This window comes from Zonotrichia leucophrys, chromosome 5 (assembly GCF_028769735.1).
Source record: "Zonotrichia leucophrys gambelii isolate GWCS_2022_RI chromosome 5, RI_Zleu_2.0, whole genome shotgun sequence".
NCBI lineage: Eukaryota > Metazoa > Chordata > Aves > Passeriformes > Passerellidae > Zonotrichia > Zonotrichia leucophrys.
Window position 1 is genome coordinate 33461580 of NC_088175.1, and position 14365 is coordinate 33475944.

Below are 14365 nucleotides of genomic sequence, written 5' to 3' on the forward strand. Positions count from 1 at the left end.
TTGAGCTCTTCCTCCTCTATGTCCTAGCCAGTGTGGGCATGAGCATCTAGACCCAGTGCGTGCTGAATGCTTGGAAGACCTAAGGTGACAGCACTGAGGGTGGTTTAGCCAAATGACTAAATTAAATAATAATAAATAATAAAATTTAGCTGAAACAGTCTGAAGTTCATTAAGGCTATGACTGCCAGAAACGGTGGAAAAACAGGGCCTGGGAGACAATCACCATGGCTGGGATGTAGCTGCTGTGTGGGAGCCAGTTCCTAGGTTAGCCATGGTGTTGGGACTAGCCATTACCTCCCTCACAAGTGCTCCTGAGGAGATGTGGAGGTAGGGACAAGTCCTGGGTTCCGTTCCTGGGAATGGAAGGCTCCCTATGCCTAGGTCTTTGTAGAGCAGCACATCAGCCTGGTCGGGATTTGGCTACACGTGTGTGAGTGCCGCAGTGGAAGACCCTTACTGCTCCTCCTGGCTTCTGCTACACGGTTTCTCTGCATGGCATCCTTGGCTTTACTGAATTTGCCACTCGGTCTCTTGTTTGTCTGATGTTGTAGACACAAAAATCTTGTCCCAGGGCTGCTTGGGAGTCCTGTGGTTGGAGGTGTTGGGAGCAAGAGGCCGTGTGGCCAGTTAGTGCTCTTCAGAGGGGAGGCGAATGGGTTGTGAGAGAGGTCTGGACAGCCGTGGGTTGAACACCAGAGGGCACGGTCGCTCTTCAGAGCTCTGGTGCTCTACTGTGCAACTCCAGCCCTTTCCCTGCAGCTGACTTCAGCTGGGTGTTGTGACATGTCCCTTCTGCAGGGTTGCTGGCCTTGACTCATCGCTCCTGGTTTTGCTTCCCTCCCTTCTGCAAGAAAGGGATTGGCAAAGCATCTGCATAGAGCTTTTTTTATGCTTCTGTGGCTGAAGTGGCTGGTGAGCTTGATGGTTTAAACTGGTCAGCTGCTGCCATGGGCTGGCTGATGCTCAGAGGCAAGCGTCCAGGCAAGGCAGCTGTCAGCCAACTCCCCACTGCACAGGCTTGCGCGTCCTGCTACCACAAGAGCCTCATAATGGCAGCCACCCAACTTCTGCACCTGGAGTCTGGGTCACTCCTCCCACACAGCAAGTCTCTGGAGCACCCAGTGTCTCTGTGGGCATGAGAGGAGGAGCCGAGAAACTCAGGAAGCAGAGCAAGGCAGCCCTGTGTTACTGGTATGTGCTAAAGTGCTGGTCCGTTCCAGGAAGGGGGACAGTGGGCTGCTCTCTGCATGGGTATTGCTTCTTCCCCTCTCTGAAGGATGATGGGAGAAAAAAGCCCATCAGTGATTCTGGCAGATGTGAGGATGTTAAGATGAAAGAAGAAAAGTAAGCATATAAGACCAGATATGCTGAGGGCATTTAGAACAAAAAGGGTGGAGGAGAAAAAACCCCAACTTTTCCTCCTGCCCTCCCATTTGTTGCAGTGGGACAAGCTGACATTCAGCAAAGCCAATAGTAGATTTAACATTGTTAAAAGGAGTTACTTCAATTTTGATGTGAGGTGTGGGAGAAAAAGACTTAGTCACTTGCTGGCATGAGGTGAAAAAGTGAAACCAAAGGTTAGACATGATATCACTACCAGGGGGACAGTTTACAAATGCCACTTGTGTGGCATGTCAGCATGTGCTTTGCTTAGTCACAGGGTCATGATGAAGGCTTGGGAGGTGTCTTTCCTGTCTCAGGCTTTGTGGTGTAGAGTGATCTCTGGGGACTGGGTTTCTCAGGGATGCTGAGCAGTTCTCCCCCTTGCAGACAACTGCAGGGGCTGTCACTTGTGATGTGGTTTCAGGTGCGTGGGACCAGGGTCTCCTCACATGGAAAGTCTTGCTCAGGGCTGCGTGGGCCTGGGGAGCCTCTTGGCCTGGGGCAGTGGTTTCTGCTTGAACACAGCAGACTGAAACCTGTGACAGCAGCATTGGGAGCTGCTGGTCTCCATCACAACCCATTCAGCTGTCTGCATGTTAACAGGCTGAGGGCTTACGAAGTCACAGGAGTAGGAGGAGAATGGCAGCAAGGTTTGCATGACTGAACTTGAGGAGAGGGCTCTTAGGCTTCCTGCTCCTGCTGCCTCCAAGGACTTGAAGAATTAATGCCCTGATCTCTTGGTGGTCACATTTACTTGAAAGGGATTTTGGGGCCACCTGGAATCCACTGTGGTCACCCTTCCATGGTGTTTCCATGGGAAAAAATGGCTGTTTCCGTTTGTCAGTCTAGGTCCTGCCAGCCCAGAAAGGAGATAGGATTGTGGTGACTGTGAGGAGCAGCAAGTGGTATCATCAGGAGTCTCTGCTATGCATAGACCACAGGGGACAGGAAGAGCAGGGTGGGCATGGGGCAGTTGGAGACAAGCTGGAAGCTTGAACCCTCCCTGGAAGTGTTCAAGGCCAGGTTGGATGGACTCTGACAAACCTGGTCAAGTGGAAGGTGTTCCTGACTATGATATTGGGGGTGCAATGAGATGCCCTTTAAAGTCTCTTCCAATCCAAATCATTCTGTAATTCTGTGCTAAGCTTCCTTGGCTGGAGGTGGGACCGCACATATCTCTTATCAGGCTACTTTGCTCTGAATAATTAACTACTTGCAGCACAGCACATTTTTAATTTTCTCTTTGATAAAACATCCTGCCAGTCCCAATAAGTGAGTCTTAACAATGATGGACTGGGGCCTGTTCCTGAAGCCCCTTCTGCACCTGGCTGCTGCCCTGGGGCTGTGACGGTGTTGGGACCTGCTTGACCGCTAGAGGCAGCTGGCTCTTTCCAGCAGTGGGAAGGGAATTCTGAAGGATGTGTAGATACCCTTTGTAGGGAAGGAGGCAAAACTTTCCATCCTTCATCAGCTAACAGTTTTGAGGGCAGAGAGAACTGACCAAGGTGAACACCTCCTGCCTGCCCTGGGTATCTCCAGCTCCCTTTCCTCTCTGGTGGTGTGAGGGCTGAATGAAATCCTCAGCAGCTTTGGCAATGGACGGGTTCGCTCATGTGTCCTCCCCACCCCTCTCTCTCACTGATTCACAAGGGCCACTTGCTCTTTCTTCCATGATGGATGATGACAACAGCAATGGTGGTAGCTCAGCCTTTAGGCCTGGCTACCCTCTATGAGCAGCTTTCAAGACACCCATCGGGGAAGGCAGCTGGCTGCCTTTGCCACACTGGCTGCAGCCTCTGTGACATTTTGTTATGATTGTGTTACTGTAGTCCCGCTCCAGGCCCCAAGGAGCTCTGGGCACCGTCCAAACACACACACATTCCTACACACAGAGGAGAAGAGCTGTCTAATTTTAGCCATGACATGTAGGCGAGGGGAAGGGGCAGGCAGGAGGGGGCAGGGTGTGAGAGACAAAATCTCAGCTGCAGTCACCCACACTGACTCACTCACTAAGGCCTGTGTGTGGCTATTGGCTCTTGTTGCCCGGGTAAATGACTGAAAAAACAATAGCTGGTGACATCGTAGAGTGAGTTGGCCTTTGGCATGACCTTCCCTTCGTCTTTGCAAAGACCAAGGAGGAAACGGGTTTTGTGACCCCAAAAGGGAGATGGGTTGTGTTTGGCTGGGAGCAGATCCCTAGAGGCAGCTGGGGAATCCGGATAGTGGTGAAGCATGACGGGGAAGTCCCCAGCCTGGCTATGAGAGGTCCCATGGAGGGTTTTCACGATGAGGGAAGACACAAAGCTCCTGAGACATCTGTGGAGCCTGTGTGAACCAAAGACTAACTCAGAAGCAAGTTACCTCCTGTGCATGTAGACAGGCTCTCTGTGGCAGGCGGCTTGACTCTCATCAGCCATGCAAACCCCTTTATCCAAGTTCCAAGGAGGCAGGAGGGAATCGCCACCTTGGCGCGCTCTCCCCGTGTCCTCCTGCTGCCGCTGCCAGGGAAGCTGCGCCATCCCCGAGCTGCAGTTGAGTGTTTGGAGAGCAGCTGGCGCCGTGGGGACCCCTCTCTTTCCGGGCCCGCTGTGGTGCATGCGCCTGCGGCTGGGGGCGAGCCGGCCTCAGGGCTGCTCGGAGAGGAAGTGCAGTTGGCTATTTTAACGAGAGCAGCGCGGGGAGGAGCGGAGGGAGAAGCCAAGCACTCTCTCCAAACTAGGATTTAGTAGGGGAGGGCTGGCCCGCTGCTGCGGTGCGGCCGCTGCCGCCCACTCGGCACCTGCAGGACCCCTGCGCCGCTCCGGATCAGGTCACGGGGGCTTTTTCCCTCTATCTCCCCTTTCCTTTTCCCGCTTGTCCCTCTCCCTCACGCTTGCTGCTTTTGTTTGTGCTGGGTGGGGGATGGGAGGGGACCTGGGGGACGAGACAGCCCTTGGTTTGTAGCTATGGCATTTAGTTCTAGACCACTGTGAAGGGCAGGGGGAGCAGACCCCAGAGTCATCCCCAAGACCCTCAACTTTGCTTCTGTCGAGCACTGTTTGCTGCTAGAGCCTGGAGCAAAGCTGATCCACTGCAGTCCCCAGGGCTCAGGCAAGGGGTCTGCAAAACACAGGCACCATGGCACTCAGTGGTGCCTGGCTGCTGTTTCTGTAGGGTTGCCCTGCCAGTGGTGTATTTCCAGCCGCCCGTTCTGCTGCTTTCGTCCTGCCAGTCCATGTGGCATGGGGGTGGCAGCAGGAAATCTGCAGGTAGCAGTGTACAGGGAGCTAGCCTGTGCCTTGCCAGGACCCTCAGTCCTCAGTCACTTTGCTTTGGAATAGTTTAGGAAAGCAGGACAGATTTTTGGAGTCCTGGAATATCCTGTGGTGCTGGTGGCACTGTGATTCCCTTCTTATGCCAGGAGCAGTGGAATGCCCTTCCTGATCCCTGCTGTGGGCTGGAGGGAGGCATGTGAGTCTCATCTTTCTGATCAGTGATCAGTGCATGTTGCGGAGTGCCTGAGGTTTTCTTGACTTTGCTTTGGGAGGTGCAGAGACTCACTAGCCCTGGGAATCACTGCCTGTGTTCTGTATCTGCCACACTGCAGCTTTGTTGTCACACAAGGTTCATTGCCTCCTCCCTAGGGCTGCTGCCCTGGGCAGACACTGTGTACTGCCCTGCCTGGGGCAGCATTGTGGCCAGTAGGAATTTCTGTGCCAGGATTTTCTCATTGTGTGCTGGGGAAAAACTCTGGGGCTGCTCTGGGAGTTTGGATTCAACAGCTGGGCTGTGGGACTGGCCACCCTTTAAATAGTGCATCCCTCCTTGTGAGGAGCAGAGCTGAGTGTACTGAGTGAGGGGAATCTGCAAAAGAAACCATGGTCTGAGTACCTAAACCTCCAGGACACCCTGGCTGAGGCCCCTGCTGCCTGGCTTCATGTGTGTCAGTCTGGAAAGGAGGCTCAGAGAGAGAGAGAGAGAGAGAGAAGAAACTCTCCAACTCCTTCCCAGCCTGCATCACTGGTCCTGCTGATGGGACCAAAATAGAAACTGTGTGGCCAGCCTCTCCCCCGACCCCTGCTCAGCCTCAGCCCCAGCACCATGGGTGATGTCCATGAGTCCAGGGCTCACCCTCTGCATTTCAGCCCTGGTTAATTCATGGCTCAAGGCTGTCAGTCTTGCTGTTCAGCTCCTCAGCCAAATGCAGCAACAGATTGTTTACATCAGTGCTGTCAGGTTTCTTGATTGCCAGGAGGCAGATTATTTACTGTACTGGCATATAAACTTCATAACATTATGATGGTGGAAAGTTGTCAAGGGATATAAATGCCCAGAGTCAGCCCAGGAGGCTCCAAGGAGATGGTTTTGGTTTAAATTAAGATAAAACACTGTCTTCCATGGATTTTGGGAAGGAAATCACATTGTTGTAATGGGAACATTACTCTGAATATTAGGGCTGGCAAACTCTTCACTTTATGAAGTCTCTGTGGAGGATCTGAGCTACTCTGGCAGATGTGCTTTAAAACAGATCTCATGTTTACCCTGAGAAAGTGGTGCAAAAGGAGATGGCACCATAGCATCATACAGAGCTTGGGGTGAAGTGGGATGGAGCTGCCACGAGAAGGGTGTTGGGAAAATGCTAGGAACTGTATTAGTCTCAGTCCCTTCTGCTCTCAGCCCCCGTTCTTCTCAGAAAACCAAATGTGAGCATTGTGGAGGGCCAGGCATGAAGGTGGGATGGCTTTTGCCTTGCTTTGTGTGAGGCATGGCTAGGCAGTGTCCTTTCACCTGGCTCTGCCTACTATGACAAACTGTCAGACTGTGGTGTTTTATTCTTTGCCCTTCTACAATCGTCCCCCAAGGCAGCTGCCGGTCCTTGGTGTTGCATCTGTCACCCTGACTTGCTCATTTGAAGAAAGCATCTTAGAAGTTGTATCTCCTCCCTGTGGTGTTCCCAGCTCCTGACTGGCTGTGAGTTGTGCTCGTGCTCAGCCAGGTACAAGATGAATACAGAGTCTACACTGATGTAGCTGCCTGTCCCTTGTGAAGCAGTGCTGTCCTGGGACCTCCAGGTTGGCCACCCAGAGTGCCCAGTGACACTGACAGTCTTCTGAGCAAGTTGGCAAACATGATTAGGTATTGCTCTCATGCCCATGCTCAGTAGCCCTGACAGGGACCTCTATGCATCACGTGCAGGGACCACAGGGACCACAGGGCTGGGAGGAGGTCCTTTGCAGCTGCATGCATCTGACCACCAGCTGGTTTCTAAGCACTTACCTTGCTTTCTTACTAGCAGAGAGGTCTGAATTTATCTTGATCAGGCCCAGGACTCACTGAAAGATGAGATGTGTTGCCCTCTGAGTACCCTGCTAGGATCAGAAACTGGCTTCTGCAGCTTGGAGGGGCAACCTTGCAGTTGCAGCAGTAATCCCCTCCTCTGCAGAGTGACAGTGCAACTGAGGATGTCCTTGTCCTTGTTCTGGGAATACCATGCTCCTGCAGCTCAGAAGCCTGGAAGTGGCCCATATAGGTGGTGGCACTTGTTGCAGTAGGTCAAATGTATGAATCCTAAAACAGATGAACATAGCCCATAGCTCACCTCTCATGGTGCTTTGAAAGGCTCATGGCTTGGATGGAGCCTCTGCATCCCTGTGCTGGGGGGAGCCCCATCTCCTTGTTTATACTGGACCCAATATGGGGAAGCTCCTGACTCAGTTTTATTTGTATGATGGTAGGAGAGATGACAGCTGGAATGGAAATTCTGAGTAGAAACAAAGTGCACAGTATGGGAACTTGCTGATTACTGCACACCTCACTGCAACTAAAGCCTGAGGGCTGCACCACATCTTGACCAGCATTTTCCCTTCCCCATCTGGCACAGGGGCACCTTCCTCAGCAGACCTCATCTGTGCAGGTTGCTCTTGTAAGGTCAGAGAAGCCTGGCTGGGGAGCTCCAGGGAGTGGAGAGGTCGGTGATGATGTGTGGGAAGCAGGACTGGAGAGCGGGGACAGGATCTCAGCAGGGGTGGTGTAAGGACAGTAGAGTACATGGCAAGATTGAATATCAGAGCACTGAAAGGGCATTGCGGGTTGTGTAAGCTTGCAATGGAAACAGAGGCTGAAGGCAACCAGTGGTGTGCCAGCGGGGTGGGAATGAGCAGCAGTTCTCTGGATGGGCTCCTGGGCCCCTCAGTCCCTCCAGTGCCCTGGCAGGGAGGAGGCAGGGAGGAAGCCCAGGAGATCTTACTGTCACACAGGAGTGCCTATTAATAACACACTTTCCTTGTGGCTGATCTGTATGAGTCAAGTGTCTTTGCCAGGAGAAGACAGACTGTAAACTGAAGTGGGCTCCTGCTCACACTCTGCCAGCTCCAGTGCCACAGCAGCTCCCCAGCACTCACAGCTAGCCAGGATGCAGGAATCCAGCCAGCTGCCATCAGGACAGGTGCTCGTCATGGAACAGGGCGAAGCTCTCGGACTTGTTTCCCTGGTAGTCCCGTGGATGGAAAAAATGCTTTCCAGTTGACTAATTGGAGGTTTGCTGAAAGGTCAGAAGGAGCTGATGGAATTATTATGTCCAGACTTCTCTGTGGCTCAAGGCTTGTGCATTTATCAGCAACAACCTGCAGTATGGTTCTCTTGCCTCCTTTGGTGCCAGGAGAGGGGTGCCAGATTTGTCACTGTATGAAGGTAACCTGAGATCTCTCTTGCTTCTGGGCACTGACAGGAATGGACCCGGCTGCTAGAGGGACAAAGGGAATAATAATGCAGAGGAAGGGCCAAGAGGGTGTGTGGCACAGGATCCCTCTGCCTACCACAGAGAGCCTGTTAAGTATGGTACATGGGAGTTTGCTCTAGGTTAGTGAAACAAAGCAGAATAGTGGAGCTGAATATCCAGATTCTCTTCGTGATGTGGGCAAAGGTTATGTCATGGGGAACACTGCATGTTTAGGCCTAAGGGTCAGCCTGTCTGGTTTTGGAATCACCATCACCAAATGAGAGCTAGCTGCTGGATATCTGGAGAGATGTCTCCATAACAGTTGATTCACAAGCTCTACGTCCACTTCAGTTACAAGATGCACGTTTTTCCTCTTGGATCCCTGCTGTTCTTTCCAAGGGTGTTTAGATCTTGATGGGACATGTTCCTGCTTCAGCAGCATCTCTGTACTGAGGCCAGGCAGGGTGTGTAGGATGCTTTGAGGAGTCTGGTAGTAAAAAACACCCCACCTTTCAAGAGCTCTGATTGCAGATCATGAGCAGACCAGAGCTGCTATCTCCTTCCTTATTCACAGAAGGAGATTGAAAAGACAGTGTGTATCTGCTCATAAGTAGAGTTGGTATCTCAGAACATGCAGCAGTACTTCCTTACTTTGCACCCTACAAATGCCAGGCTGCCTCAATCCAGCCTCCTTATCTAACTGAGCCGAGTAATGTGCTCTACAAAGCAGCCACAGTTGCTGGCTCCTCTCCATTTTTTCTCCGTGACAAACAATGGAGATGCCAGAAATATGCTGGTGTTAAGTCTGGGCCTTCCAAGGCTTAGCTGTTTTCGGGCTCCTCTCTGCCTATTGCACGGTTCCCCAGCTGCTCTGCATGCAGCTCTGCTAATGCATATCAACCATGGGCAGCCCCGGCAGTTTGTCCATCTGCTCCACCAGCAGCAGCTCTCACACCTGCAATCCACCATTTGGAGCTCAGGTTGGAGGTGAGGTGCAAGAGGTGGGAATATGTTCATCCAGTATATCTGAGCTGCCACATGCTGCTCTCATGGGCTGTCAGATGGCAATCTTGTAATAACCTTCACCACTGGTGGTCAGAGCTCGATTCCACGTGCCATTTACAGACAGCCCTGAAGATAAAAAGGTCCGCAGTCAGCTAGTGCTCAAACATAAATGTCAAACCAAGGTTGTTGTAGCAGATTTCCTCACGAGACTGGTGCAAAAAGGAAGGAAGCTGTGTTAAGAGATCTTCCTGCCCACAGCAGCAACACAGTAAGCAGTGGAACAGCTTTGTGCTGGTGGAATATCTGGGGTGGGAGGGAACAGCCATTCAGCTCATTTGAGGTGCCTTTGGTCAGTATGTCTCCCCCAGGAGCTAAAGCAGACCAAAAAAAGGTCTGTTGCAATTGTGCCACATCCTGTATTCTTGCTTGTGTTTTTTAATGTGTTTTATTTGTTCTGAAAGGTTTTAATACCTGTTGGTGAAGATGCTCATTGGCAGCCATCTGAACATGATCCAGCATGTGCCAAGTGGCCATGAAGGCTAACAGTATCCTGGCCCGTGTCAGTAAGTGTGGCCAACAGGACTGGAAAGTGACTGTTTCTCTGTACTCAACATTGGTAAGGCCACACTTTGAGTGTTGTGTCCAGTTTTGGGCCCTCTTCCTGCCACTGAGGTGCTGGAGCACATCCAGAGGATGTACAGCTGGTGAAGGGTCTATGGAACAAGTCTTAGGAGAAATGGCTGAGGAAGCAGGAGTCTCATGGGAGACCTTATTGAGCTCTATAACTACCTGAGAGGAGATTGTAGCAAGGTGTGGAGTCAGTCTTTTCTCCCAGGTAACAAGTGATAGAACAAGAGGAAATGGCCTCCAAATGTACAGGGAAAGTTTAGATTCTCTGATTCTATGCTGTTTACTGTGCATCGTCTTGCAGATAATATGGAGAGGGTACATAAATGGAGCACTGCAGTGTGGGGAACAGACTGGAAGCAGAGTCATCACCAAAAAGCTGATGCCCTCTGCGGAGCTGCGTGGGCCTTGGGTGGATTGAACCTTCTGGTGACCAAGTACCTGCCTGCATTGCTTGCAGTGGTAGGACTTGAGAAATACTTCTGAGGAGGTGACGCTTTGGCTTTGCTTTCAGTTTAGCCAGGCTTTAGCTGCCCTGATGCTGCTCTCTGGAGCCCATTACCTTCTTTCCTTCCTTCCTGCCTCCTTCCCTCCCTTCCTCACTCATCCCTCCTTCCCCTACATTACTGAGTATAGGCATGGTGATAAGCCTATGGAAACTGAAGAGCTGGCTTCCTTGTCTGCAAGGGTGGAGGAGACCAAACCAAGCCTTGTCTTTTCCAAGAATACAAACTCACCTTTGTATTCATCTATTAAAAGAGGTACAGCCCAATGTGCTGCTTGTGCTACAAGCACTATCAAAAACTCCGTTTTGTCCAGAAGACAAAACCTGTGTCCCATCTTACATGCCTTTCCCAAATAAACAGAGAAGAAGCTTCTGATAAATGCACCTATTTTTGTGGGCCTTAGGTCATTGGAAGTTTGGGCCAGAGTGATGTCCTGAAGGTTCTCTGATATTACTGATCCATGAGAATGTAAAAGGGCATGGTTAGAGAGGAAGATAGAAGAAGGGGAGGAGATGTCAGTCTGCGTGGTGAGCAGCATGCCCATGCTCTCATGGTGGGTAGAGGAGATGCCTTGCACAGTATGGAAATCCTTGAGAGTGGTGGTGATGATGGCTTTTGTGTGCTTGCAGGCTACTATGATTGAGTCCCCTGCCTTGGGAGCAATTGAGAGAAGTTTGCTTCCACCAAACTGTGGGTTTTGGTGGGTTTTTTAAAGTTGGCCTTGAATAAATCCTCTAGCAGCTGAAGAGAGGTGGCAGCTGGAGGGTGGGAAATGAAGCACTGTCTCTGGAGGAGGGGAACACTGGAGCTAGCCAGACTCAGCTCCTTCCGCTCAGGCCTTTGTGTGCTGAGCTACTGCCACTGAAAGTGTTGCAGCACCTTCCACCCATGACTTTTAACAGACTGCTGCAATGTCCAGGCAGACCATTGAGCTTTGAGAGCTGGGCAGGGAAAGCATGAGCTTTCCATAAAGCTCTTTCTCCCATGAGAAGGAAGTTCTGCTTAGGACAGATGGGATGATCTTCCTAACTCTCCTCTGCCCTGCTCCAGCCTCTCCCAGCTTCCAGCTCTCCCAGACCTCTTCTACCAAATTCTCCTGCCGTGGTTTTACTGGCCTGGTCGATTTTCCTCTGTAGGACTCACAAGGGCTTTATTTCAATTTGCTACAAATTTGGTGGGACTGATACCTCAGTAGAGTGGTTCCTGTGTGGAAACCAGGTGGATCAGCATCAGGAGAATGGTAGGGGTAATGGAGGTGCCAGGGCTGATTGGCACCTCGGAGTGCACAGGCGTTCTGCTTAGTGGAGTGCAGGGAATGCAGAGGGTCCTGGCTAGGCGGTGACACCTTCCCTGCCATTGCAGCCCTCTGGGCTGAGCTGTGAGACTCGTGGAGCAGTAAAGCTATGGGGAGCAACACTACCACACGCCTCTGGTAGCATTGCCATGTCTCCCACTCCCTGCTTCAGCCCTCTATCCCTTGCTTCCCACTGTCCCCTTGCCCTGACAGCCACAGCGTGGCCTGGGACTCATGGGGGAGCTTACTTAATCCCTGGTCTCTGTGTTAACAGCCACCATCCGGATGCAATGGAAAGCTTTTTCAGGCGGCACTTTGGGCGGAAGGGGCTGCGGCGCAGCAGCGTGGTGGCTGTGCCCACGGGCAAGGCCAGGCGGCGCTCCCAGGTGGGGCTGCCCTCCGCCTCGCTGGCCCAGTGCCGCCGCGGCTCAGGCACCGCAGCGGCATCCCTCTCCTGCCTGGGGCTGGTCCGGCGTCCCGGCACGCGTCGCCGCTCCAGCACCACGCCGCCCTGCCTCAGCCCCAGGTTTGCCGTGCAGAAGAAGGGCGGAGGCCAGGCACAAGCCATTGATGCCCAGCTGCTGGGTCCCACTGTCCTCCTGGCTAGCCTCCTTCCCACGGGGGAGGAGGGGGACGGGGCTCACTGCACTGACAGCTCCACATCTGAGTCTCCAGAGGACGGTGGTGCAGCAGCAGGAGCTGAGCAGGGTCAGCACGAGCATAGCGCTGAGGAGACGTGGTTGGCCATGCTGCCCCAGCTGCGGCCGCTGCAGGCAGGGCTGCTGTCGCGGGGCCCCCGCTGCCTGCGGCGCGCCTCCTCCCACCGCCTGCCCACCGAGGCCCTGCACGGCCGGGCTGCCTACGGCCTGCCAGGCCGCTACCGCCGCCTCAGCCAGCGCCGGCGCTCCAGCGATGCCCCTCAGCCTGGGCCGCTCCCCTCTGGCCACCCCCGGCGGCTGGCCCAGCGCTGTGCAGGAGTGGCTGGAACCAAGTGCCCCTCTGCCACCCTCGTCAAGGGTTTGGGACCGGAGCCCACTGGCCACACCACCCCGGACGGCTGGAGCCCCCGGCTGCTGTATGTATGGTGGCAGCATGTAAGCAGGCAATGCCTTGGGGAGGGGAAAGGGGGAGTGTACACCCAGGTTTGGTGGGGAAGGAGGGAAGAGACTCAGCGCCATTGGCCCTGGCTCCCATTGGTGTCTTGCAGTGCTGCTGGTGTACCATAATGATCTTCCACCTGGAGCTTGTGGGTGTCCTCTCCTGCCAGGCTGGGACCAGGGAAATGTGGTAGGCCTGGTCACTGGCTGGAGATGCACACTTTCTCCTGTTGGCTGGATTTCCTGCTCCTTTCCTCCACCCTAGCACATCTGGGAAAAGCTCACTAGTCCCAAACAAACAGTTCCTTTTATTCTGGGCAGTTGTACTGGTCCATGGAAACACCCCAGGCTCTGAGAGATGCACGGAGACTGTTGGACAGCTGCTCTAGATTGTCCCTGCAAAGGCAGTCCCACCACTGCAGCTCCATGGACACTCCCAGGGTGTTTTACAATGGAACTCTTATCCCTGAGGGCCTTAACCCAGCAGGCCCATGCTGTGCCTTTTGTTGGGTACAGGCTGTCTGGCTGAGCTGTCAGCAACGTGGCCAGTATTTCTTCATCCCACAGGACTATCTGACAGAAACAGGTACTTCTCAGCCACCTGGGATGGAAATTCACCTCATTTCCAGCCACTTGGTCCTGAGAAGCCTTTTCTGCTGCAGCCTCATGTGTCATCTTAGAAGCAAGTTGTGCTTTGCATATATATTTAATAGCCAGCCCTCCTTTGTCTTCCAGGAAAGCTATTGCTAAATCCAGTCTCCAACACATGGTAGCCCAGCCAAACCCAGCACTAGCCATGAGGAGCGACTCGGAGAGGCAGATACGCAGCACTGTGGATTGGAGCGTAAGTTGTACAGTGTTTTGCTGGGCATTGCATGGAATGGGCTCTTGGCCAAGAAGCAGCAGGCTCTTCCCAGGGTTGAGGCTTCCCAGGTGACTGACTTTGACACATTTATGGCCTCTCCCATTGCCACCAGCTGGTGCCAGCATCTGTGCTTCTGGCAGCACTACTTGATGCTGCAAAAGAGAGGCTGTGGAGACACAGGTGGTTCCTGGAGGGATGGCATAACTACTCCTCTCCCAGCTTTTCTGCTTCTGACAGCCAAGATCTGTTGGCTGGGGCCAAGCAACAGGAGTAAGCCCCTGCTCCTTAACAGCCAATGCCCCACAGGTTTTAAGCTGCCCTTTCAGACTGTAGAACAGAAGCTGCTTCAGGAGTGTCCCCTGCACTGAATTTGCCCTGATGCCTCCTCTCAGGCTGATTAAAGCAGCTCCCCTGTGCAGGACACTGCAAGTGGTTTGTAGGTCTTGGAGTTGGTTTCCTGGGGGCCTCTTGTTTACAACAGGTGGGACATGGCAGCAGCTTTCTGAGGCTTCCTCTCTCCAGATGTCCCTGGCTGTTGCATGCATCTTGTCTCCTGGCCTCCACCTCCCAGCATTGTCCAATATCTTGTCCCTTGCACAAAGTATTTTAGGGGCTCAATTGCCTCTCTGGGGGTTCTCTCAGAGGTTGTGTTGTCTTGTGTGTTTCAGGAGGCTGCGGTCTATGGGGAGCACATCTGGTTTGAGACCAATGTCTCTGGGGACTTTTGCTACGTTGGGGAACAGAACTGCATGGCAAAGCTTCTGGTGAGTCACCTGGGGCCACAAACGCGGCTGTGCTGTCACTGTATGGGGAGACCGCAGAGGCTGCGCTGCTGCTGCTGCTGCTGCTGGGGACCATGCAGGGGTCTGGGGAGCTGCCAAGGCAGGGACT

At 53.1% G+C, this 14365-nt stretch overlaps 1 protein-coding gene across 6 annotated transcripts in view; it reads left to right on the forward strand.

The window, feature by feature from the left end:
• DGKZ (diacylglycerol kinase zeta) overlaps nt 1–14365 on the forward strand; it is a 54644-nt gene that overhangs the window by 16051 nt on the left and 24228 nt on the right. For 4 of the 6 annotated variants that reach the window (XM_064714146.1, XM_064714150.1, XM_064714149.1 and 1 more), the window contains exons 2-3: nt 13345–13453; nt 14143–14238. In XM_064714146.1, coding sequence (XP_064570216.1) covers nt 13345–13453; nt 14143–14238 — 205 coding nt within the window. Of the gene's footprint in view, nt 1–10024; nt 12588–13344; nt 13454–14142; nt 14239–14365 lie in introns of those variants that run through there. The other 2 variants (XM_064714144.1, XM_064714145.1) reach the window with 1 other exon arrangement.